This window comes from Oryctolagus cuniculus, chromosome 18, assembly GCF_051225735.1.
Source record: "Oryctolagus cuniculus isolate XC-2025 breed Fujian yellow rabbit chromosome 18, ASM5122573v1, whole genome shotgun sequence".
Classification (NCBI taxonomy): domain Eukaryota; kingdom Metazoa; phylum Chordata; class Mammalia; order Lagomorpha; family Leporidae; genus Oryctolagus; species Oryctolagus cuniculus.
Window position 1 is genome coordinate 42,287,720 of NC_142884.1, and position 21,857 is coordinate 42,309,576.

A 21,857-nucleotide genomic window follows, 5' to 3' on the forward strand; every position below is an offset into this window, starting at 1 on the left:
GCAAGAATGAAGCAGGAATACACACAGAGAGGCATGAGCACAGTGTCTGGTGTATCACAAAATCTCCATCGACGGGAGTTACCAGTAGTAGCATTACCTCGGACAGTCTTCAACGGCAAGACTCAGGCTGCTAACGGCAAGACTCGGGGTGCTCAGCACCTCTTCCTCTCCTTGCCATCCCCTCAATGTAAGTTCTCTCCCACACTCCTGCTCCTGTGGCCCTGCGAGCCAGTTTCATCCTAGGAGCAAAGCCTCTGCTAAGGATGCCACATGTGAAGGGTGCTTGGTCCATCCTCTTCCCGATCCCTCGTCCTCTTATGATCTCAGTGGCCGCTTTGCAATCCACACAGGCTCCTGTCACCTGGGGCGTTCCTCTTTCCTGCGCTGTTATTTCAATACATCTCTCACAGCCTCTTCCAGGCTTGAGCACTTGGAGGGCTAAGATACATCTGTCCGCCATGGTGCCTTGCATATTGTAGCCATTTGGAAAATCGAGGATATTTAAAAAGTCCGTGGAAAAGTGAAATGAAATGCCCCGTATGTTGGTGCAAAAAAACCTTGTTAAAATCCTTGCAAATACATATTATAAAAATATGCATAGATTTCCAAAAATTTACACTCAAATGAATATCTTTGAATTCCATGTTCCACAAGTTTTTGAAGTGCCTTTGTGTTTGCCTCCTGAACATCGTTAATAAGTAAAGACCCCTCCTCCCAGCCTGCTTCTGCAGAGAGAAGGGAATCCAGGTGGCAGGTGGAAGAGGCACAGGCACCCGGGGCCGGGGGACACTGAGCCAAGGGGGTGGCTGGTGCCAAGGACTCCTGCCCTGAACAGACCTGCCTGCCACCCCTGAGCCTCCTGGTGATGGGATGTCACGGCCAAGGAAGAGGAGGTGACCTCTTGCCAGGAACCCACATGCTGGACAACGCCAGCCAGCAGGACAGAGCTGGCGGGTTCAGATAACATGACGAGAGAGTCCAAGCCACTGCTAGAGAGTCGGCAGCAGGTTTCCTCGGATGAGCTCTGTTTCTCTCAGTGCTGCCTGGCCAGGGTTCTGGTTGAACCGCAGTCAGCTGCTCCAATGGGAACAGACGGAGCTGGGCTGGAGTTCCAGATGGAAATCCGAGACCCCAGCCTGCCACTTACTAACTTTGACCTTGGCTGAGTCCACTCCCTTTGGTGAGCCTGAACTTCTCCACCTATAAAATGGAAATGGAATGCCAGGACCTCTCGGAAAAAGGTGCTTACGGAATTCAAATGAGAAGCTGTGCATAACCACACATCAAGCTCAGCAAAGAACCTGAGGATGTTATCTTCCCGGGGCTTAAAGTTCTATTCAAATCAAAGCACTCAGAGCGTATCCCAATCATCAGGGCTGGACCCCTGCTTTGTTTCTATTGCACCATTTTGAGGACACCCACAGCACTGACGTCAATCAGTAATGCCAGGGCTGATCCGTGGCATATTTGCTTCTCGCGACTTCAAGCACAATTTTGGTTACTCAGCCGAAAGCCATGCTGCCAGATTCATTTTTCCCCTAGGCAGACAACATATGCCCTGTTCCTGAGAACCTCAGAGCATATGGTACCCGGCCCAGGGACTGGAGGTTGCAGTCTCTTCTCAGAGTGCGGTGACAGGTCTGCAGCAGGTGCCTCTCCTGAACTCTTGGGTCAGGAGAGAGAACAACTGATGCCCACATGGTCTCACGAAGTTCCCATCGGAACTCCTTACAGAAAGTCACTCAGCCCCAGTCTCAGAGCCTACCAAATGCAAACGCGCCAAAAGCCTTAAAGGTTAACGTTACCTTTGTGAATCGTACTTTTCTCCAAATAGTATGTTCTCTCTCACACTCCCATGAAAGATCCAGGCCTGCTGCGAAACATAGGCCAAAGTTCCATTGACAGCCACAATCCCTTTCTGTAGCTGCATCTGGAAAGACAGGACCGTGGGACCTCCAGAAGCCAGACCCCAGGGCTTCCCCACGAGTGCCCTCGGCGTCCCGCCACCCACAGGCGCCGGTTATGATGTGCAGGAGGGTCAACAAGATGTCCTGTCCACACACACTGCATAGCCCCACCGTTAGCTCAGAGGGGCCCAAAGCCAGACCCCTAAGAGGCCAGGAAGGGAACTCTAGGGAGGAGGCAGAGGTGACTGGAGGGCCCCCTGCTCTAGCATGCCAGCGACAACAGGATGCTCTCCAAGAAGCTGATGGCAAGGGCCTCCCCTTCTTCCGGATGCACTGGCTGGATCGGAGCGTTCTCAGCCAGACGCTGTGAGGCTGAGCACAGCCTGCAGCGCTGTGACTGGTGGCCCTGGCATGCCTCATCTTCAGGAAACAGCCCTGAGTCAGTGACACAGTTGGTGCCTTGCAAAGATGAGGGCCCGGCATGGCCACAGTTCCTAACTGCTCAAGAAGAGACAAAAATGCAACTATTGGACTTTTCAAGCGCTGAGCAAGCTGAATAAAAAAAAAACATGCCTGGGGGCTGGCGTTGTGGCACTGTGGGTTAAACCACTGCTTGCAACACCAGCAATCCCATATTGGAGTGCCTAGATGCTCTGCCTCTGATCCAGCTCCCTGCAAATGCGCATGGGAAAGCAGCAGAGGATGGCCCAAGTGCTTGAGCCCCTGCCATCCATACGGGAAACTTGGATGGAGTCCTGGGCTCCTGGCTTTGGCCTGGCCCAGCCCTGGCCGCTGCAGCCATTTGGGGATGGAAGATCTCCCTCCCTCTCTCTATCTGTCCCCTTCCCTGTCTGTCTCTCTACCTTTCAAATAAATAAATCTTTTTTCATAAATGCATGGGCTTCAGTTTGTGGCCCTAAGTACCCAGATCATTGAAGAGCACCCTACACGGTGGTCATTGGATAGACAGCAGTGGATGCTGACGGGGTGCAACGTCTGAAGCTTCCCAGAGCAGGCAGCCGCAGTACAGGCCGTGGAGATTAGGGCTGCTGCTCAAGGGGCAGGAGGGCGGCCACGGTGTGAAAGGATGCACTTCCATTTCACCCCAGGAGTGGCCCGAGTGACAGAGACTCCTGGACTTGGAGAGGAGACAGTGACATTAACAAAAGCACCAGCAGTGTGCAGGGCACAGCCCAGGCGCTGCATAGAGGCAGGTAAGGTGCTCGCCACCAGGACTGGCACTGGGAGGTCTGTAACCAACTATTCCATGCCGGGTCTCCTGTAGCGCTCGCCTGGGGAGAGCGAGGAACCTGGGCTCTCGTGTCTTCCATGCAACCTGGAGCTGGGTTACCCCAGGAGAAACAGCCTGTTGTCAGCATCCACAGGCCTCCAGGTTCTCATGGGTTCTAAGTCGCATCCTCAATGGAAGAGAAATTTTCTGGGGAAAATAATTACTCAGTTTTCCTTTTCCTCACTCTACCACTGCTATGGAGCAGATTGGGACGCTGAGAATGACAAAGGCAGGAAGAGGCTGGGTGCTTCCAAAGAAATGGGGGTGCCAGGCTCAGCAGAGCTCCCCAAGGACAAATGACTTGTTTTGAGGTTGCTAGACTCATCTGTAGAAAGAAAGAATGCCTTCCCGCTTGGCGGGGGCCGGGGATGCGCCCCCACCTCGGGGCCTCAGCGTGTGCCTCTGTGATGATCCTGGGGTCAGCAGGCTCATTAGCGCTGAGCCAGCCCAGCCTCCCCACCCCACAGCAAGATTCTCCTTGATAGCGTAGGTGGTGGTCCAACCCGCACCTGTGCCTCCAGTGATGCCACCTCATTATTTCATGTTTTTATTATCTCATTATTTCATAGCCAGTTCCCTCTTTGGAGAGTTTTGACGTACCTCGGGATGCAATTTACCTCTCTTTAACTTGTATCCTTCGGAGCTTCTCACAGAAGACAGAACCTATCTGCTCCGAGACTATGGTAACACAGAGGATAAGCCAGGGGCCCCCGCCTGCCTGGGTTCATTCACCACCTGTCTCTGCCACGTGCACACTGCCTAACTTCCCTTCTCTGAACCTTAGCTATGAGATGAGGTTTCCCACTGGCTGCCGTCTCAGAGGGGCTCCGAGCTGCCAAGTTCATTAACTTCCCCACAAGGTGCCATCGTTAACAATGTGCCCAGTGCCCAGTGCCCAGTGCAGCCATCCCAAGCACCAGGTCCATGGTGCTAACAGGCTCCAATGGCTGCAGGAAGGCACCGGTGTGGTCTTGGTGTTAGTGTTGCATCTTCACAGTGGTCACCACGAGGCTTACCTGTCCTAGGAGGGCTGCAATGAGGGAGCTCTTCCCACTGCCCACATTCCCGCATATTCCCAAGACCTGCCCCTGGCAGAGAGGGAGATAAGACACAGTCACTGTCTGAGTTGTTTTCAGGGTCTGGGGCCAGAGGTATTGCCCCCAAACTCTGCTGGCCAGGCCGGGTAAGGCCCTAAGTGTCACTGCTGGCTTGGTTCAACGGGGTGGCAGCTGCAGCCTCCCGCTCCAGCCCCCACGCACGTGGCCCAGGAGCATCTAGGAATGTAAGCCTTAATTAAGTGCTCTCCTAGCACAGCATGGCAGAGCACCCAGAGGGCTTCTAGAAATCATGTACAAGCACCGATGTGAAACAGCTTTGTGCCGGTCTGGGAGTCACAGGCCTTGGGTAGACAGCTTGTCCCGCACCGGGCCTCCAGGACAGCAAAGCTAATGGAAGGTAAAGGCTGTGCAGCCCGGGGGGACAGGGGTGGCCTTGGAGCACTTTTTCAAAGTCATTTTTTCCTATACCACTGCACCATAACATCTCGTTAAAATATCGAGCAGTTGCATTATTTCGGCGAGTTGGCTTCATGGATTATTCTACAGCTGCAGATTTTTTGGTTCCTCGATCAAATGGTTACCAGTATCTGCTATGCGGCAGGGACTGTTGTTCAAGAAGTTGGGGGGGGGGAGGTAAAAAAAATCAAATGAAAAGATAAGTTTACATTTGATGCAAAATAGTTTGAATTCTGCACATAGTTTTCCATAATATGCACCTTCCGTGACCTTTTTGAAAAGTCCTCAGACAGCAAAGAACGTAGCAGAGGAAGTGCATTTGCTGTAGCCCCGTGGGCTTATGTTTCAGCTGGGGGAGATGGACAAATGCAAATAACAGAGGGAGGATGCCAGAGACACGCCAGGGAGCAGAGCCAAGCGGGGAAGAGAGCGGGTGGATGGTGGGGTGCAAAGAAGGCCTTCCTGAGAAAGCAGAGGTCTTAACTTGAGTTCTTCCAGAAACAGACCCGGAATCAGGGGCTCGAGTGAACGTAGCTTGTTTGGGAGGTGCAGGAAACACCTGCGAGGAAGGGAGGCCGTGAAGCAGGAACGGCGAGGTGGCCACCGAGGGGGTGCTACTGGGTCAGCTCCCACAGGAGGCAAACACAGCTCAGGGCTGCAGGGAAGTGCAAGGGAATCTGGGAAACTGAGTGGGGTTTTATCTGGCTCAGTGGTGGAGGAGCTGGGGAATAAACCCTACCCCCACCCCCGCCGGGGACTGTGGGAGTGCTGCTCCCTCGATGAGATGGCCTTGTGCTTTGCGGGTGGTGTGCAGAGCCCAAGGGCACCGTGCAGGTGCAGCAGTTGGAAGGTGGCATGCAAGTCACAGACGGCATCTGCTTCTGGTGACCTCTGAGTGAGATCCGCAGGAGATGGGGGGGGTGGGGGGGGCGGGGAGCCAGGCAGGGTTCCACGAGGCCACTGCTGGCAGAGGGAATGATGCCATGGCTGTGTTCAAGCAGATACCACGGTGGTGCAGTGGGAGCAGCTGAGAACCTTCTCATTCTGACTTGCTTCCTGCAGTCCCTTAGAGAACTCCAACGTGAGGTCAAATACGGCTCCTTTATCCAACCAGGCTAGACCACGAGGGCCCTTCAGCTGCTGCCACACCCAGCTGTCAACAATCATTCCTTTGACAAGTTGTCAATCAATGTCAGGCACCAGGATAGGCACCCCAGGCCATCAGCACAGACTTGGTCTGCACCTGATAGAGCCCCTGTTGCCACTGCAGCCACCTGCCGGTGAAGCTGGCCCTTTCCTATTCCACTCAGAGGACCTGAGGGAACTGGGACATTACGGGGACTTTAGGACAGCCAATCACAGACAAGCCTCACCAAACACTTGGCTTTCCTCTGGGTCCCGCCCACTTCCTGGGACAGACCAAGGGTCCTCTAGACTAGGCCTTGTTTTCAGCGGAAAGTCCATGTCCTCTGGGTCTCTGATCCAAGCATCACTGAGGATGCTCTGAGCCAAGAGTCGGGTGCAATGCTGAGGACACGCCTGCGACATCGCTCCCTGAACTCAAGAAACCTAATGGAGGCTGGCGCTGTGGCTCACTTGGCTGACCCTCCGCCTGCAGCACCAGCACCCCAGGTTCTAGTCCCGGTCGGGGCGCCGGATTCTGTCCCGGTTGCTCCTCTTCCAGTCCAGCTTTCTGCTGTGGCCCAGGAGGGCAGTGGAGGATGGCCCAGGCCCTTGGGCCCTGCATCCACATGGGAGACCAGGAGGAAGCACCTGGCTCCTGGCTTCGGATCGGCGCAGCGCGCCGGCCAGAGCAGCCATCTGGGGGGTGAACCAATGGAAAAAGGAAGACCTTTCTGTCTCTCTCTCTCTTTCACTGTCTAATTCTGCCTGTTTAAAAAAAGAAAGAAAGAAAAGAAACCCAATGGAACCATGGAGCTAAATTTGGAAAGACTTGGATGCTTGGACGCTTAAGGGCAGTGCTAAAAACCTGAACACAGTTGTTAAAAGCAAACAGAGACAACAATAGCTAACATGGGTTGAGACTTTCTAGGTTCTTGGCATTTTTATGTGGGATCTCTTTCGGTTCTCACAACCACCCAGGGGAACAGGTGTTATGATAAAATTCACGGAGCAAGTAAAGAAACAGAGGCACGGAGAGCTCAGGCAATCTACTCCAGCCACTGGGCCGGAACTAGAGGCAAACCCTTGGATCACAGGATCCTGTGCACCCTCCACTGTATCTCTGACTTAGTTCACCAAGCATCAGCTGGGTGTGTGATGGACAAAGCCAGGAGCTACCAAGGTCCTGAAAAAGAGGAAAGCTACAGGAGTGCTCAGGGACAGCTCCTTTAGTGCCTAGAGCAGTTTGCAGGGTGTCCCCTTCCCCCCCCAAGCAACCCTCAAGGCAGGGTTGGAGCAGCCAGGTGCTGCACCGCAGAGGCATGAGGACAGAGACTGCAGGGCACTTAACTGAGCTCCGAGCTCAACTGCACTCAGCCAACCGTGCGTCGCTCCCAATGAGTATGTGGCAGATGGCCTTGTTAGCTCTAAGAGCTCCCTCTCTCACACCAGCCACTGAGCTTAGCATAACACGAGAAATAAGAACCTCTCCTTCTGCGGTGCTGGTGCAGGCAAAGAGGAAGTCAACAAGACAAGAGATGAGAAAAACAGGCACAAGATGAACGCCCAGCTCTCTGCAGCAAGATCAACACTGCTTACCCTGGGAGCAATGCTACTGAGTTGCTGGTGCGAGGAGAGGGTGTGGGAGGGGCAGGAGAAGACCAAGCATCACCTAGGTTTGTAGCTGAGCTGGAGTGTTCTGTCTCCTAATCCCACCAGAAAGGAACTGCCGCCTGGCTTTGCGGCGGCAACCCTTGGCTGTTGGTCTCATCTTGATGCTGACAAGAGCAGAATTCCGTGGTAGTTAAGAACACAGACTCTGGGGTGGGCATTTAGCCTAGCAGTTCAGACACCAATTAAGACACCCCTGTCCCATATTAGAGTCCCTGAGTTTTATTGCCAGCTCTGGCTCCAGCTCCTGACTCCAAATTTTTGCTAACGGAGATCCTGGGAAGGCAGAAGTGATGGCTTGTGATTGCGTTCCCGCTACCTACCCATGTGGGAGACCTGGATGGAACTCCCTGGCCCAGCTCTGGCCATCACAGGCATTTGGAGAGTGAACCAGCACTCTCTGCCTCTGAGAGTAACAAAACAAAACCAAAAAACGCAAACTCTGCAGCCAGTCCCCCTGGTGTGGAGCCCTCTTCTGCCACTTGTCAGTCATAAAGTGGTAATAGTGTCAGTACCTACTTACAGGTACAGACATGGAGGTTAAATGAGTTGTTTACACACCTGGTAAACATGAGGGTACTTCAAAAGGTGTGTGAAAAATGGAATTAAAATGTCAGTTTATTTTGGTGCCAAAAAAAATTGAATTCTATCCAGAATTTTTTTGAAGGATTCTAACAGCAAGTGTTCCTCATTATCAGTTCTTATTTATCTGTCTTAATTGGCCAATGGGAAATTAAGAGCAAATCTAAAAAGATTTATGAAAGCAAGTGAATTTGAATCTGGTCACTGTCCATCCAAAATGGCAACTGGTGGGGCACTGCACTTCAGACACCACCTGGGACACCCACATGCCATGGGGGAGTTCTTGGGTTCAAGTCCTACCTCATCTCTGCTTCCTGTTCAGTTTTCAGCTAAGGTGCACCCTGGGAGGTAGTAGATGATGGTTCAAATAGTTGGGTCCCTGTAGCCACATGGGAAACCTGGGTTGCGTTCCAGGCTCTTGACTATGGCAAGGCCTGATTCTGGCTGTCGCAGGCATTTGGGGAGTGAATCCGTGCATGAAAAAATGTGTGTCTGTATCTACCTGTCAAGTAAATAATTTTTAAAACAACATAAAATTTGGGGGGAAAAAAACCAGACCCTGGATAGAGACATCCCACCACCATCTCCACCCCAAACTGAAGTGTATGAGGCCTCGAGATAGCCATGGCTAAACCACAGCGGGAAGGGGGATGGAGGTGTTTACAGTTCACACACACCTTTCTCAGCACAAAGCTGATGTTGTGCAGCACTGATTTGGGGCTGCCACTCTGCTCCTCCGAACCAGAGAGGGCCTGGGCTGAGGGGCTCCACTCCTGGCATGCCTCTGGCCTCTGCTCCTGGCGAAAGTGCCTTTTCTGGCTCTGCGCTTTCTTTGGGTCACTTTTCCAGCTGTCTTCTTGGTCCCATGTCAAGGTGGCATTTGCTAAAAGCAAGACAGTATCTGGGTCTTCTGGTTGGGTGATGTAAGATGGGGGGCTCTTAGCTATGAGGATTTTCTAAGATTAAAGAGACAAAATTAACTGAGCAGACATCATCCCTTTGCAAGCGTCATCCCGATCTACCTCCTAATGACCCTGAATCACAACCTTGACAGCCTACTTAGGACACCCACAAATGACATTCCCGAACTATTCCCACAAGAGAAGCTGCAGCAGAAATAGTTCACTAGCTCATGCTATCTGGGACAGAGGCCTCTTAAACCGCAAGTCCAATTCAGGTCACCCACTTTGAAGACTGCTGATCCCAGCTACATTATATCCTCGTGCCCAGGAGAGTCGGTCTTGGCTAGACTTTGGGTGTAGCTTGAATGCCTACAAAAGCAGAGCCACGTACTGGTCTCTGCTGAGTCCTATTCCTCAGACCCCACTCAGCTCAGTTCAACCATTTTCTTGGCCACATGCCTACCATGTGACAGCATCTGGGGCACACAGCAGAAATGCAAATATAAATAAGACACAGGTCCTGGCCTGGAAGAGACTGGAGTCTAGTAGAGACGGGAATGTGCATAGGTCATTGCAGTGACAAAGCACTGTAACTTCCAGGAAAGGGGCCCTTGGCTCCCCATCCTGGAGACCCCGCTGACCTTAGATGGTCAGTGCCTCAGCTGAGTCTGCACAGGTTCCATCAGGCAAAAGGGAGGAGGGTGGGCCAGTGTAGGGCAGAGTGTGAGCAAAGGCCTGGCTTTGGGGGTATAGGGACAGGAAGCTAGACGTTCAGGATGACTGAGGCACAGATGAGAGAGATCAAGGAGTGGCAGGAGGGAGGATGGGAAACAAAACGGCTGGAAACTCGTGGAGGACAAGGGTTCAAGGATTTGGGGCAGGTGAGGGTTAGTGGTTAGACCAATACCTTACAGCTCTCTGAGGCCTGAGTGCAACACAGATTTGAGGAGGACGAGGTTGGAAAAGGAGGCGCTGCTGATAGACCCCTGCGTTTGACCAGATGGCACAGGATGGAGACCCCCCACCAAGTGTCTCAATAGAGACAGAATGAAGAGTACAAATTCAAGAAACTCCATCCTTCCTCCAGCCTTCAAAGTCGCTTTTATTCCTGATACCACAATATATACAATTAACATGATGGCATTGATCCTTGTACTTTGCTCAAAAAGTATTGACCCAACAGTCCACTTGCCCAACCTATAATACAGTAGTGTCTCTTAGAGTTGAGGCAACGTGGTGATCAGGGGGTGACTCAACTGGAGTCTTCATTGACCAGAAGGAAAGAAAGAGGTGCAGGAATCCAGGTGCCTAAGGTCACTTACAGATTCCTGGCTTGGGTGAATAACATCACTCAGTCAAAGCATAGATGTCCAAACAAACTAGTTCTTGTGTTTGTTTTATCCAAAAGTCCTTCTCTTTTTCTTTCCTCACCTGAACTCCAAAACTACACTATCTTCCCTGCATGTAAGCCACTTATATCCTGTGCATGTGTAGAAATTGCTGTGGTACTTGCTTCTATCCTGGACTGGAAGTTTTTGGAAGTAAAGACTCCCTTCCTTATATTTGCATTTCCCACGTACCTTGTGTATTGTAAGCACACAGTAAGTCTTTGGTTGATGAATGAACAGATGAATGAATGACTAAATGAGAACATAAATGCAGTGCCCACCCCCAACCCTCTTTGTGACTTCCATCTCCACATCCATCACAGGACATAGATAAGAGGGGATGACTCAGTGCAAACCAGCCCCACCCCCAGGGCAACTGAAGAGTCAGGGCTTGGGTAAAGTGTGGAGGGTCAGGAAACCATCTCCAGATGATGGACAGAGTACAGAGACCCTATTTTTCCTACAAGAGAAGATGGCCTATGAAACTGTGCCTGCTGCCTCCTCCATGGACAGTTTCCAACCCAACTCAGAACAGGTTCCTGTCTCCAGGGTCAACCCAACAAGTGCCCCAGCATCCCCTGCATCTGAGCACTTCCCCACCCAGGAGTGACATTGCTCTTCCCTACTCACCCAATGTGAGTTATACCTTCATTCTCCTTAGAGAGACATTGGCTTCGGCCACTGCTTTGACCGAGAAAGGCAAGATTGCAATGGAAAACTTCATTACGTTAAACATGGCAATCACGCTAAACGCCTGAAGAAGAAAAGAGAGGTATGAGGATTTAGGATGGGAACGTGCCTTGGCTCCACACGCTCCTCCCCAGGGGGGTGAAGCTGGCTGATGAGAGAACCAGCGGCTGAGTCGGGATTTGCAGAGGAGCAATGATTCCTCACCATGGCTCAGACACCATGGCCTGGCAAACCAGGGACAGAGGCCTCTTGATCTAGTTCGCTTTATGGATTTGCACCACAATGGTTGGAAACAAATCCCCTTAACCCTGTTGATCCACAAGGGAGATCTCAGGGCGGTTGGAACTGTACCCATGTGGACGTCTCTATCCACACCACATCCTTGTTTGAACCTAGAGCAATCACTCGAAACCCTCAGTGGATTTCCCGACATCATTCTCTGCTTTCAGATCTTCAGAGTCTTTGGAGCGAGAGCATCCCTCTCCACATCACACACAGCCTGGGGGTGAAGGCGGAAGCTCTCTGGAAGAACCTTCCAGAGTCCCTGCTGGCTGCTAGACAGAAGTGTCTGGCTCTCCCGCCCCCCAGCGTCTGGCCTCTAGACGCTGCCTTCCCACACACCAAGGTCAAAGTTGAGAGCCGTTGTTCAACAAGGGATCCCAAGGACATCGCTTTCTGTCTGCAGGGGGCCCTTCTTCCCGGAGCCCTTCCTAGAGGGTAGTTAATATGGGAGAGCCTCAACCAAGACAAGTTCCCTCCCGCCTGCTGGAGTCCCGAGAGTGTGTGAGCTCACCTCCCAGAGTTCATCTTCCCACCTGTCCACCTTGTAAGTAGCAGCCTCTAGCCACTGTTTCGGGATTGAATAACACAGTCCTGAGCAATCCTGCCTGCTGTGGATAGAGCCCTGGTCTTCACTAATCCTAGTCACTCTGTTAGCGTGGTGATGAAGGCAGGCACCCATGGTATCTGATCCTGAACTCAGCTCCATAGGGAATTCAACTCGCAAAGCACCACCTTGGCTCAGGAGGCCCAGGCCTCGGTTAACAAAGCCCTGGAGTTACCTAATACGACCAAGCACCTTGGAGTTGACTGCTACTGACCTGGCCCTGCCAGAGGAAGTGACTGCAAGGGATTTGGAATCCAAGGAGTTAAGAAACTTGGTTTCCGGGCATCTGGTTTTGGTCTAGCTGTCTTGTAAGCCGTTATGTTAGAAAATATTCACTATGTGCACTCGGCTTGTTTTCAAATTAGTTTCTCGATGCGTTACTCCTGGGGGAAAATGGCCTTTCTGTTTGGGATCCTGGAAAGCGGTCGCTGTGATGGGGTGGCGCTCCATCCAGGTCCCTGCACACGTGGACATGCACTGTGACTCTGGAGGCATGGCCAGGTTCAAAGCCCCAGCGGGTGTGAGAGCAAACCGCGTGTGAGCTGTGACCTGGGGCAGAAGTGGAGAAAAAAAGGCACCCGCCCGAGCGACACGGAGCGGCCGTGGCAGGGACGAGCAGGGGCCCCTGGCTTCTCAGATGCCCGGTGCGCTGGCCTGGGGCGCCTTCATCGGGGGTACAATGCTTCCTCTCTGATCTCACCTATTCTCGCTTGTTTCCTTCTCTCTGTTTCTTTTTCTTGTCCACATTGATTTTCCCTCCATTACTAGCCCTGCAGGTGCTCAGGCTAATATCTCAGCTGTTTTCTTTATTTAAGCCTGGGGCCATTTTCTCTCCAATTTGGTTTTTCTTTACCTTTGAATGCTCAGGCCCCCTTGTGAAAAAAAAAAAAACAACCCTATATATATATATATATATACACACACACAACACAACACACACACACACACACACATATTCATTTCTCACATTTATCCTGATTTCCCTTCTGAGGCTTTCAACTTGCACTTGGCAGGCCTGGGTAAGAATCAGGCTAAAAAGGAAAGCAGATGCAGTACTTGGGGGTCAGGCCTGATGACACATAAAGTAGTACCGACCGCGGCGTGGAGAGGGACTATTATCCCACTTACAGTTAACAAAATTAAGGTGAGAGAGGGTCGATAATTTGCCATAACTCCTAGCTAGGAAGTAGTAGAGTCGGCTTTAGAGAAGGCAAAGCTGGTGCGTGAGCCCAGACTCCGACCCCAGCCCTGCCTCTCCTGACAGCTACATCTCTGTGCACCAAGGGAGTCTCCCAACCGACCTTGTAGCATGCAGCAAACAAAACAGCCCAGCACACCTCCGATTTCAAATGTTTTTCCCCCAAATTCTCACTGTGTGAGAATGGAGCCATCCCCATCCCTGGCCCCCTGCAAAACACTGGTTTTTTTTTGTTTTGTTTTGTTTTGTTTTTTCAAAGCTGGGGCAGAATTCTGGCTCCGGGTGGCCCATGGCGATTGGGTGTTCTGATACCAGTGTGGAGCAAAGGAGGGGAGGGGCTTGGAGGGCACGGGACACAACAGGGCCCCGGTCTGGCGGTGGCTCTTACCACAGGGGCGGTGAGCTTGCGTCTCAGGAGGATGTGGCTGGTGAAGGTCAGTACGATGGCTATGGTGGACGCGATGGGGGCCAGGGCCGAGTTCCCACTTTGGACAAATCCAGCCTTTTCCAGTAATTTCCTTTCCCTCTTTCTTATATCTGCAAAGTAGAAAACAGCCCCGAGTCGTCTTGTTTTGCAGATCCAGCCCAGCGCTAAGGAAGTGCGTGACCCCCCGCCTGCTCTTCCTCCAAATTGAGCGGTAATGATGCCTGTTGCGGAACTTAAATGAAATGAGCGCAGGGAGCCCCATGCACAAGCCCAGCATGAGCCAGGCGCTCGGTGCGTGTCGCTGCCGTCACCGGATGGTCTCCAAGGCCCCTTCCAGTCCTGGTATGCTGTGTGTCGGGAGTTACAAACTCAGACGCCTCCAGGGACCAGGCCATGACAGTGAATGAGGTCACAGGGCAGAGGGCAAGACCAGAAGGAGGGTGCAGAGTGCAACAGAGCGGGGAGCTGCTTCCAAGTGCGGGGGGGGTGGGGGGGTGGGGCTGTGACACGAGGCCCTCGACCCTCCCCGCGTCTCCGGTCTAGATTTGTGCGAGCTGTCTCCTTCCATCTCAGTGTTGGGAACTCCCTGGGAAAAAACTGAAATCCCGTAGAGCCACACAAAATGCATATGCCAGCCCAAAGCCCACCAGATGGGAGCCCCTGACCCATGTCCCTACGACAGCCACACACCCAAGAGTGCCTCTCGCTTTCTCGAGGCTGGAAGATGTCCACGACTCTGCACTGCTCACAGGTCGAATCCCAGCCTCCTTCTCCTGGGAGTCACAGCCCTCAGCTGCAACCCAGGCTCACCTGCAGCACCAGCAACGTGAGAGCCACAGCTGCTCCTGCCGTGGGCTCAGCACGTGCCAGGCTGGCGGGGCGCCTGACTGGGCAGGACTGGCACCCTCTTCTCGTGGGAGCCAGAGCTGTGATCTCACCTGCCCTGCCCTTCAAAGAACACCCAGCCACCCTCTGCCCCCAAGTGCACCCCCATAGCTCCCACCTCCAGGCAGGGGATTGCCCCAGCTTTCTGTGCGTCCAAGTCCTGCCCTGCCTTAAGGTCTACCTGAAATCCACCTGTGACGGGAGGCTGCCCCTGGTCTCCTTCTCCAACCTGGTGTGTGGCCCCGGGAGCCCCCTGAATGCCGCTGAGTTCCAGTAGTGGCACTTTCCCCATGTTTAAAGTACTGTCAATACCCTCACCTCAGCTACAAGGCCCTGAACCTGTAGCTTCACCTGGCTGTGCATCAAAAAAAAAAAAAATCCATATTGAACAGGTGCAGTTTTTTCTAGTCCTTAGTCCCTTAACATTACCTTATAACAACTTAACAACTCTCCTCATAGCACTTACATTGTGTTAAGTATTGTATGTCCTTTAGAGATGATTTTAAAGTACATAGAAAGATCTGCAAATTCGGCAGACCTTTTATATGAGCGACATGAGCATCTGTTGATTTTAGTATCCCCCGGGGTCCTGGAAGCAGTCCCCCATAGAGACTAGTTCAAGTGTTTCCTCATTTAACACGTTCCGGACAGAGGGGACAGCAAGTGCAAAGGTCCTGTGGCAGGAAGGAACATGCAGAAACAGATGCAAGGTCCACCTGACTCCAGTGCACTTGCCAGCAGTTAGAGTGATGTGTGGTACAGCAGGAGAGGCCAGCAGGGGCCAGCTCACGCTGCACCTGCCAAAGCCGTGTGATGGAGGGATTGGGATTTCATTCCAAAGGCCTCCCCATCAATCAGAAGCCACTAAGTTTTCCCGCAGCACCTGACTGACATTTTTAAAAGGTCTCGCTGGCTGCTGGGTGCAGATGGGTTACAGAGGGGCGGGGGAGGGCCGAGGGAGCATCCAAAGGCTCTGGCCATCATCCTGGAGGGCGAGGCGATTGGCTGGCACTGGGGTGGCGGAGGGCCGCAGAGAGACAGATGGGTTCCGGTGCCTTCCGCAGGTTTGCCAGCAAGTGCGTGGCTGTTCTGAGCTCAGCCATCTCGTCCTCTTTTCACCTGTACAGCGCCCTCGGCCTCGCGCTCAGTGGGAATTTGTTCCATGTTGATTGACTCAAGGGGCTTGCGTGAAATTCAACTGGGTTCCTTTGAATTAAGTCCACCCGATCGAATCGTACGGAAGTGAGTTCCGAGTGTGAGGAGGTATCCCTGGGTCCTCAGAGAGGGTGCCCTGGGGATGCCCTGCCCCGTTCAGGAGCAGCTTTCCTAAAGCCACTCCCTCAAAGGCAGGTACACAGCCTCGGCCCCAATGCCACGTGGGTGCAAAGTGTCATTGTGATCCAGACAGGCAATTGTAGCGGGGACTCAGATCATTAATCGGCCAGCCACCTGACTCCGTGTCAGCAACTATGTAAATGTCCCTGCAATTAGATGGGCATTTATATTTGATTGAAATAGTTTTAATATCATCTTTAAAAACTACATAGCATCCTCTTATCGGTCCGAGGAACATTGAGTCATGGCCATTCAAACGTGATGGGGCTGCCGCTGCCCCTGAGCAGGAGAGAGGTGGGTGCTTCCAAACATTTGTGCAAAATGCATTTGATGCAAAAGCCATGCATGGATTTCAAATCTTTTTACATCCAAATAAATATATTTTTGAAGGGTTATTTTATTTATTTGAAATATAGTTGTAGAGACAGGTAGGGCCAGAGAGGTCTTCCAACTGCTGGTTCACTCCCCAAATGGCCGCAATGGCCAGAGCTGAGCTGAGCTGAAGCCAGGAGCCAGGAGCTTCTTCCAAGTCTCCCACATGGGTGCAGGGGCCCAAGGACTTGGGCCATCTTCTACTGCTTTCCCAGGTGCATTATCAGGGAGTGGGATAGGAAGTGTAGCAGCTGGGACTCGAACCAGTGCCCGTATGGGATACCAGCGGGGGTTTTAACCTGCTGTGCCACAGTGTTGGCCCCCAAATAAATATCTTTTAATACTATTTTCCATAATCATTTGGAAGCGTGTGTGTGTGTGTGTGAATGTGGGCATATGTGTAGACATCCCCTACCTCAAGGAACTAGTCACTTGAGACAGCTCTTTTCCCACACACAATGTTTCAGTGGGTTATTTCTATACAAGGGACAGCTCAGTATTGGGAACCCCATGGCCCAGCACAGACAAAACATTATGTCGCTCACCCAGAACAGGTGCCTGGGTCTGCCGTAGGATCTCTGTGATCCTTTGGAAGTCCTGTGACCTGCACAGCAGCTCAAGGCATTATCTCTGTCCCCCCCACCCCGGGATGAGTCACGCTGGGACCCTCAAGAACCCCTTGGCAGGGCCCATCCTCCAGGGCAAGTGGTTTGGGGAGCAGCGGCTCAGCCTACCTCGAATCGTGTTTGTAAAAGATTTCTCCCAGGCATACATTTTAATCAGCTTGATGCAGGTCAGAAACTCATTCATTGTCTGAACGCGCTTGTCTGTCACTGAAATCGCTGATCTTCGGAAAGCAGAATTAAGCTTAGCCATAAACATCTGAAACCAAGGCACAGACACTGTGTTCAGAGAATTGCTGAGAGCTGCAGTTGGCCTAAAAAAAAAGAAAAAAACAAAGAAAAAATCCAGGGATCTGAGTGTCGGTGCCGGGGAAAGTTCCAAGGGAAGTTGGTTCGAGATTCCCGATGGAGTTTACCCCTTGAGTGGTGGCCGCTGCTGCTGTGATCTGGGGGGAAAGCAGCAGGAATTTGGCAGGTGAGAGAGTGAATTGCCAGGAAGTAAGGGGAGTGTCGGGGGCTTGGGGAAACTGAGGAAGCACATCTCTCCTCCCCCAGAGCATTCAGACTCCAGTTCGTAAAGAAATGCACGGTGTCAGTGAGACAAAGCACCCCTGTGAGCCCAATGTGGGGCACGGGCTTCAGGCGGGTGCCCCAGCAGGGAAGCCTTCCGTGCCATTGACGGCGGTGTGTGCCAAGTGCTAATGTCAAGCAGTTACGGCCACAGAGGGCCCGCCATTACCTGGATGGGGATGAATATGACGTACACAGATATCCCGATGAGAGCTGTGGGCCCCAGAATGAAAAAGGCATACACTGCGCAAACGACCATTAGGATAGGGATGGTGGCTGGCAGGGGACAAAACAAGGCAGCTTCAAACAAGGAATAGCTATCACTTGATAGTATATTGAGCACCTGGAAAGAAAGCACACGGGTTCAGGTGTGGGTGAGAAGGGCCACTCAACTGCAGGTTTTCAGGCGGGCAGGGGGGGGGTCTTGGGAGAGAAGACAAAAGCTGCTTTGGGGGGGGTGATCATGAGGGGACCGCGTGATGAGTCCTATGGCCATGTCCCCATGTAATTTTGAGAGGCCAGTCTTTGAGGACTGAGAATCTCAGGGAAGAAAGATGCAGAGAGCAGCCGTGGGACCCCCGGAGTGGGGCTGCTGGCTGCCTGCCCCTCTTTGCTACCAATGTTCAGCAATGGGCCCCAGCTCTTGGAAGGCCACCTTTCCCAGCCTCCTTAGTGCAAGAAGTGTGTCCATGTGACTGTCAAGGGAATGACCACGTTGGGATGTAAGTCAGCATGTGAAGGGGACGTTGCGATGAATCCTATTTCATTCTCATTTGAGAGACAGACAGAGAGAGAGAGAGAGAGAGAGAGAGGAAGGGAGAGGATATAGATAAATGATAGATGATTTGCCGGCGCCGCGGCTCACTAGGCTAATCCTCCACCTTGCGGCGCCGGCACACCGGGTTCTAGTCCCAGTCGGGGCACCGGATTCTGTCCCGGTTGCCCCTCTTCCAGGCCAGCTCTCTGCTGTGGCCAGGGAGTGCAGTGGAGGATGGCCCAAGTCCTTGGGCCCTGCACCCCATGGGAGACCAGGATAAGTGCCTGGCTCCTGCCATCGGATCAGCGTGGTGCGCCGGCCGCGGCGGCCATTGGAGGGTGAAGCAACGGCAAAGGAAGACCTTTCTCTCTGTCTGTCTGTCTCTCTCTCACTGTCCACTCTGCCTTTCAAAAAAAAATGATAGATGATGATGGATAGATAGACAGATGATTGATAAATAGATAGCTCCCAACCCCTGGTTCACTCCCAAATGCCCACAGCAGCCTTGGGTGGGGCCAGCAGCCAAAGACAGAAGCCAAGAAGAACTCAATCCGGGCCTCCTGCGGGAGTGGCAGGAACTCAACCACTTGAGCCTTTTCCACTGCCTCCCAGAGGCTGCACCACAGGAATCTGGAGTCACGAGCCAGTACCAGGAATCAAACCAGGCGTTCCTGTGCCGAATGCAGGTGTCTTAGCCGCTAACCAGGTCAAATGCCTGTCCCTGGACTGAGTTCTTAAAGAATGCTGACTCAGCTTGGAAGACACTTCCCTTTTGTTCTCTCTCCCTCCAAACAGTGTCTGAGACATCATTGAGATGGCTGGGTCTCTGGCGTCCATCCAGAGCCAATATGGAAGCCATGTCCAAGCATAAGTTGTGAAGAAGCATAGAAAGTTCTGGAAGCTACACACACACACACACACACACACACACACACACACACTAGCCCTCTTCCAGACTTTTTGTTTAGAGTGAAATAAACTTATCTTGCTCTTTTAGGGTTTCTGTTACATGCAGCTGAATCTAATCATAATTAATACAGAGTGCCTTGAGCATACTTGAACTGCGAGAGAGAAGCAAGTCCTTTCTTTTATGTCACACCACCTGGGGTTCCCTTGATTAGGGAAATTTTCTCAAATAGGTGGTAAGGACCTTATGGCTAAGAATCAAGGGCGTAAGAAAAGGTTTACTCTGAAGTCCAACAGGCGTGGTCTAAATCAAGGCTTTGCCACACCTGGAAGTTTTGTGTCCATCAGTCGGTCAATATAATATTATTAAATGCCTATCGTGCACTCTGTTCTGCTCCAGGGTCTCTGACACTGACCATCACAGGGACTGGGTGACGTCACCCCAAGCCCTGTTTCCAGCCAGAACCTGGACGCCTTTCCAATCCCCCAGCCTGAAGGGAGCTCCCTGCCCTGAGTCTCAGCATGGAGGTGGAACACAGTGGGCAGACCCCCGACAAGCCACAGGAGACCGGTGCTCGCTCTGGAAAGCAAGCCTCACACAGGTGTGGGAAACTCAGGAGCTGCCTGCTGGGCCTGGCCTCCCTCGGGACCAGCTTACCTCGCCAACAGAGAAGTGTGCCAGTGTCTTGAAGGACAGCAGGTTTTCAAAAACCAGGGTGGAGACGGCCACCTTCAACCGGATCGCTGTGCGGTAGTTGATGGCCCAGGCCAGGGCCCAAAAGAGGACCTTGGTAAACTCAGTGGCAAAAAGGGCTAGGCACAGGCTAATGCCAACCCAGACTTCCCCAGAGCTGCTCTCAGTGTGCTGGAGGATTTGGTGAATGAGAACTGTCTGTAAAACAGCGCGGCAGAGAGAGAGAGAGAGAGAAAGGGCCGCTGGGGGTGGCGGCTGTGGTGGGAGGCCTCAGACAGTGTCATCAAGCTGACATCAGGAGGCAAACTTTTTCATTAATTGCAGTGGCGGCTGCTGTGCCCGACAAGGGTTGGCTTTATGAAAAGCTGCCTCCAGGGCGTGGGGCAATAACGGCAGTGCACTAAACGCAGCGGCTCGTAGACAGAATAACTAAGGGCATCCTTTGTGTTGCTGGACACATGGGGGACAAGGCAGGAGAGGGGCCGCCTGCACTCACCGGCCCTATGGCCGCCATGATGATGCACAGGATGTTGGCCACAACGTCCATCAGCACGCGTGTCCTCTGGAACTTCCAGACCACTCGGCCCAGAGAGGCCTTCTGGGGGCCCACCTGCTCCACTTCTTCATCCCAAAGGATTCGAAATCTGTGGCCAGAAGATGGGAAGGGGAAAGGGATTGGCATGCCCGCCGCTTGCTGCCTAGCTGCTTGGCTGGGCTGCTCACCCGTTCTCTGTTTTCTGGGCAGCTGGGACGTGCAGGGGTAGGACGCAATGCCTGGATATCTGGCACTTGCCCAGCTCTGATTAGAATGTGGAGGCAAGAGAGGAGTCTTCCCCAGGGCACAGAGGACTGAGCTCATTTCCAAGGTCCAAACGGAGGTCCGTGTGAAAGGAGAGAAGGGGGTGAAGGAGAGGGGCTGGCGAGACCCAGCAGGCAAGGCCGGCCCAAGGCTTGCGGGGCCCCATGGGGGCTCAGGAAGGGGCTTGGACGTCACCCCAAGGACGACAGGAGCTGTGACAGGCTTCTTAGCCAATGCATGAGCTCCTCTCACATTTCTAGCAGATCGTTCGGTTGGTTGGAGGGTAGTGGATCACAGGGGAGCAAAGGCAGAAGCAAGAGGCCACGGTAGGAGCTGCAGGTGGGAGCTGGCAGAAGCTGAGAATTGTAAAGCGGTGGCTCTAAGGGCAGGTGGACAGGGAGAGGCCACAGGACTCACTGCTGAATTAGATGCAGGGGGGAAGGAGACGGAAGGCCAAGGATGCATTCTGGCTCCCTGGTTGACCAGGAGTGTGAGCGGAGCTTGTGAAGAGGGAGGAGAGAGGAAGAGGAGAATGGTATCAGGTCAGGGCCTGAGACCAAGAGTATGGCTCGAGGTCTGAGATGCTTGCGAGGCATCCAAGCGTGGCTGTGCGGTCAGATGTGGAGGCTGGCAGGGAGGCGCGGGTAGGAGACAGATACAGATAGGTGATGGGGCAGTCAGCATGGGGCCGCGGTTGAAGCTTTTCCTACTGAATTAGATCAGCCAGGCACAGAGACAGCCCTAGGTTGAACTTGGGTGGCTGGAAAGAAACAACACAAACAGATGGAGGAGCAGCGTCCAGAGAGGTAGGACAAGCCAGGGCTCGGTGGGCCCCTTTCTCTCAGTGCTCCCTGGCAATGCTCTCCGGGCTGGAAGTGGATTTTGGAAATTGCCACCACCTGAGAGTCCTTCGGGGCACCAGTGAGGGGCAGTCCAGCTCCAGAAGCACCTGAAGGCCATGACTAAGACTCCCAGCTTGTGCTGTGGACATGACCCCTGCATGGCCGCAGACAAGGAGACTCCTAGGAGGCACAGGTGCAGAGGCTTTGGCAATACTGCCCTTGTTCAAGGCATCCCAGGCCATCGGAGCCCTGGGGGTCAATGCTGCTGTTAGGAGGAAGGCAGCAGAGGCCTCCGTGTGGACATGGAGAGGTCTGTATGAAGTCTCCACTGAACTGAGCAAAGCGATCAACAGCTCTCTGGCCTGCTTCCTTTTCTGTTCAAGAGAGAGAAAGCAGGGCCCTTGAGTGGGGAGTGAGAGGAAGGGGTATTGATCTGTAGACAGGGGTAGCCCAGGGTGTGCGTGAATCATGGTGTTTGTAGCCCTGGGGAGTGGAG

At 52.9% G+C, this 21,857-nt stretch overlaps 1 protein-coding gene across 4 annotated transcripts in view; it reads right to left on the minus strand.

Annotated features, from left to right (window-relative positions):
• Positions 1-21,857, minus strand: part of ABCC12 (ATP binding cassette subfamily C member 12) — a 59,792-nt gene that overhangs the window by 33,480 nt on the left and 4,455 nt on the right. For 3 of the 4 annotated variants that reach the window (XM_051833877.3, XM_089319351.1, XM_089319349.1), the window contains exons 3-11: positions 20,217-20,364; positions 19,685-19,918; positions 17,533-17,706; positions 16,905-17,052; positions 13,540-13,688; positions 11,024-11,131; positions 8,765-9,043; positions 4,215-4,286; positions 1,806-1,930 (exon numbers count right to left, since the gene is read on the minus strand). In XM_051833877.3, coding sequence (XP_051689837.3) covers positions 1,806-1,930; positions 4,215-4,286; positions 8,765-9,043; positions 11,024-11,131; positions 13,540-13,688; positions 16,905-17,052; positions 17,533-17,706; positions 19,685-19,918; positions 20,217-20,364 — 1,437 coding nt within the window. Of the gene's footprint in view, positions 1-1,805; positions 1,931-4,214; positions 4,287-8,764; positions 9,044-11,023; positions 11,132-13,539; positions 13,689-16,904; positions 17,053-17,532; positions 17,707-19,684; positions 19,919-20,212; positions 20,365-21,857 lie in introns of all 4 variants that reach the window. The other variant, XM_089319350.1, reaches the window with a different exon arrangement.